Here is a 3,965-nt window from a genome sequence, read left to right as displayed (position 1 = left end):
TACTGAACAGATGGAGCCATTGGATTTGAACATGCTAAACCGTTTAGTAGAAAAGATAAGTGTGAAAGTTATTGAACACAGGTAACAAGTGATTATCTAGTCAGAACATGCAATATGTAAACTTAAATTAAATGAAAAGTCAAATAGGCAATTACATTAAAGATTACTTCATTAATCTTTTAATATCATTGCAGCCTACTTGGAATTGCATTTGACTGAGCTTTGTTGCTGTAAATAATACAGCTCATGCACAGGTACAGATGTATGTTTTGTACACTTTCAAGTATTCACTGAATACTACCAACATGTATACACTCATACATGTAAAGCTCCAAAAGATTTAGGAGATTTCTAGAGGGCAGTTCAGTTTTGTTCGTCCTTTGGAAGGGGTCTTCTGAAAAGAAGAATATGTGGCTCTGAAAATAAAATTGAACAAAGTGTCAGCCTGTCACTCAAGTCCTGATTACAGATGCTTCTTTGATTTAAAAGAGCTTGAACAATAATTGAAACTTCCTGTCAGATAACAAACAGACTAAGAGATCAAGTCCACAGGAAGGTCTCCATGTATAGTATTTCCAGATCAACTTTGTAATAACCATGGAATAGTCACAGGTGCTTTTGAAAGTTTAATACCAAAAGTTGGCAGTTTCATAAGCTTAAGGAAGTACTAAAAAAACAAACACCACAAAACAAACAAACAAGAAAACCACATGCACCAAAAAAAACCCCAAAACCAAAAAACCCTGCAACCCAACACCCCACCCCCCAACAGCAGAAGTGGTACCAGTTCTGTCTCTATACTGGGCTATTTGATGAATTTTATCACTGTAACTTACTCCAATGAAGTGGTGATTCTGTCCTGGTCAAGTATGTACTAACTGACAAGCATCAAAAGCCACTTTAGTTATCAACAAAAGTTGACTGTATTAACATTGACTTAATCATAAATACCTTCAAAAAAGCCCAATTATCAAAGGTGTCCAGATAAGAAAAACACTGGAAGATTAGGCTAGTTACTACTTCTGGTTCTTTGGAAGCTTGGAACTCCATGGGACTAATTGCAATTCATCCATCACCAGTTAAATCACCATTGACAAGACTGACTAAAAAGATATTTGGAATGGTCATTCTCAGTGAAGTTTTAGAGCATCGCAGACCAGTAACTGAAAAGACCCTAGCTTCAGTGTAGCTTTTAGCAGGCAGTATAGCTGGAGCTCAAACTACACTATAGATTTTTTCATAGCATTGATACAGGACCTCATCTAGGTGAGCATCTATTAAGGTTTTTTATGAGATAGCTATGTCAATTTCATTATACAAAGATGTGCTGCTACATCAAGTTTGGGGAAGTCACTGAGATACTAACATAACTCAAGATCTCACCAAAACCTCTTTTTATAGGCAAAGATAGGAACATATTCAAGTCTAGTGTGTTTTGTCTGCTAAGAGGCTGCAGATACCTAGAAGAAAGCTAGCATTTTTGCATGTCCAGTTCTGAGAGTGAGGGGTGAAGGTTTAGAATAAAGGTTGCTACACCACTTATGTTGGTAAAAATAGCAGGTAGATAAAGAAGAGTCTAAACATTTAGCAGGAAACCCCAATTGGATTCTAGAGGAAAGTAACTACACACTGAGCTTGTTTCAAGCACCAGATGTGTGATATTTTAGAATCCTTTGTTCATCTTGTTTTGTTCAGCTGTGCTTACCTGGCTCATGGATCATGTAGTGAACCCAGCCAATACTTTGCTGAACACCAAGTCGTCTCCATTCCTCTTCAGACATTAGATGAGTTTTTGGTACTTGCTTTGAAAGTTCTCTTGGCAGCATCACATGTCTGTAGAAGTTTAATAATTAAACTCATATTACACACATCCCAACACCTGTCTTCGTGTACACTAAAAAACTTGCACAAATCTATACTGAAACACAATAAGCAAGTTCAGTTACAAATACCAAAAACCTCCTAGAAAGAAGCCTACGGTGTTAATGGATACTAATTGGCTTATGAGGCATCAGTTAAAAAAAGCAGTTTTAAATTCACTTTGCCTACCAAACATTACATCTTTAATGCAACTGTACACTGAAATCTTCAACTTATTGCCTAAAACAGAAGATTCAGTCCCCCGCATGCTCTAATCACAGTACTTGTGGTACACAAGCACATTCGTGACAATTAACTATCATATTAGCAGTTAACGTGATTAGAAAAATGCAGACTTTGCACTTCTAGAAGTCACTCCTGCTAGCATCAGTTACAATTCAGAACAGATCAGTGCTACAGCATAGCTTTAAAAGAACATATAGAAGGCTACCCAGGTCTCGGCAGCTAGGGTCGAGCTCATACCATCCAGCAGCACTGCCCTCCACACAGCAGCATTTATCTCTGCCACAGCCACTGTGCCAGGGAAACCTAGTGGGCTTCATCCCCACTGCTTCCTTCAATGCCCTCTGACTAGAGTTGGCATTGCCCACTTACTAGAGATGACTCCAGAAAGGAGACAAGGCAGACCAAACCCAACAATTGAATCACCCGATTCCTCCCCCCCCCCAACAATCTTTATAGCGAGTGCCTGCGATAAAGAGGCAAGGCATTGCTCCTGTCCAGGAACTTTAAGCTACCCTGGCTCTGCAGAGATGAGCTAATAACGTCACTCTCCAGAGCTGCACTCACTGCCTACACTGGCAGGGCTTACTCTCCTAAAGTCACCTCACAGTCCAAGAAAGAGACACCCACCCTAATCATGTCTTTCCCTTCCCTGAAAGGGGCGATAAAGGCCCCTTTCTAAGACGTTCAGCCAGCCCAGCCCAGCCCTCCCGGTCTCACACCGATACTCATACTGCTCGTCAAAATACTTGTCAGAATAGTAGATCTGCTTATTAGCCATAGCGAATGGAGACAGCAACAGCACTTGCTCTTCCCACAAGCTAACTACACAATTCCGTGTCCGTTTCAATTTAAATCTAACAGTTCAATGCTTATTGGTGGACTAGGCCAGCCAATGGTGTGCTGCGTGGCCACGCCAGCGGAGATGGTTGCGTAATTTGAATGCTTGTCTTTCCACCAATCCCCAGGAGCTATGGGAGTTGATTATCTAAGAGGGTGGTGATTAGGAGATTGGTGGAGTTGGGTTGTGTGTACAGTCAGTCTGGGTGTGAATTTTACAGTGTGAGCCTCAGTGGTGTGGTGATGGGCTAGTTTCAGCCAGGGACCGAGTGGTTTCACCAGTTTCTAGAGCACCCTGGGTTATGTGGGTATGAGTTTTGGGGGATTGTTAAGTGGTTATCAATCTATTGTGTGAGGATCTGCTGGTATGGCTGTAGTGGCTGCCTAGGTATCCTTGTGTAGCGCAAGCAGCTGTAATCCTGGGCCTTCTGTGGATTGTTGATACTATACTAAAAGAAATGAATGGATTTCTAGGATATTTTTTTTTTCTTGTAATGCAGAGAACTATTGAGGGGCTAGCATGGTTTTTTTTGTGTTTCTGTATTAGGTTCGTGACTGCTAACAGTCCAGGCTTAGAGTGCAATAGAAAATATGCATGATGACGTAGGCATCTTTAGAGCTGTGTAGTATCTGTGGAAGTTGATTCCCAATTACAAGCATTCTTGTAGAATGCAGAAAAATAGTATAGTTAACATTCCTGTAGTCAAAAAAAAAAAAGTAGCAACTTTCAGAAACTGATGGCAGATACTGTAGTTTCTAGAATATGAACGTTATTTTTCGTGTTAAACTTTTTTCAGTAGGTAAATATTGAATTCTGTACTTTTCTAAACAACAGTGGTGTTTCTCGGGTATACTGGCCCCCTAAGATTAGATAAGGCTAACGGATATGTTGTCAGACAGGGTTATCTGGTTATCTCACTATCCCTATTTCCATCATTGTGGTGGGTTGACCTGGGCCAGCAGCTAAGTCCCCACCCAACCGCTCAGTCACTCCCCCCAGCAGAATGGGGAAGAGAATTGGA

The 3,965-nt window shown here is 40.8% G+C and overlaps 1 protein-coding gene across 1 annotated transcript; it reads right to left on the bottom strand.

Annotated features, from left to right (window-relative positions):
* Positions 1-363: 363 nt before the first annotated feature.
* Positions 364-2,884, bottom strand: LOC141476761 (cyclin-dependent kinases regulatory subunit 2-like). The gene is made up of 3 exons (XM_074165562.1): positions 2,826-2,884; positions 1,706-1,833; positions 364-416 (listed from the first exon to the last, which is right to left on the bottom strand). The coding sequence occupies exons 1-3, from the start codon at positions 2,882-2,884 to the stop codon at positions 364-366; spliced, it is 240 nt and encodes a 79-aa protein (XP_074021663.1).
* Between the last annotated feature and the right edge of the window lie 1,081 nt (positions 2,885-3,965).

Source organism: Numenius arquata, chromosome W (genome assembly GCF_964106895.1).
Source record: "Numenius arquata chromosome W, bNumArq3.hap1.1, whole genome shotgun sequence".
Taxonomy (NCBI): domain Eukaryota; kingdom Metazoa; phylum Chordata; class Aves; order Charadriiformes; family Scolopacidae; genus Numenius; species Numenius arquata.
The sequence above is the reverse complement of the archived record's forward strand: the minus strand, read 5'-3'. Positions and strand labels throughout refer to the sequence as shown.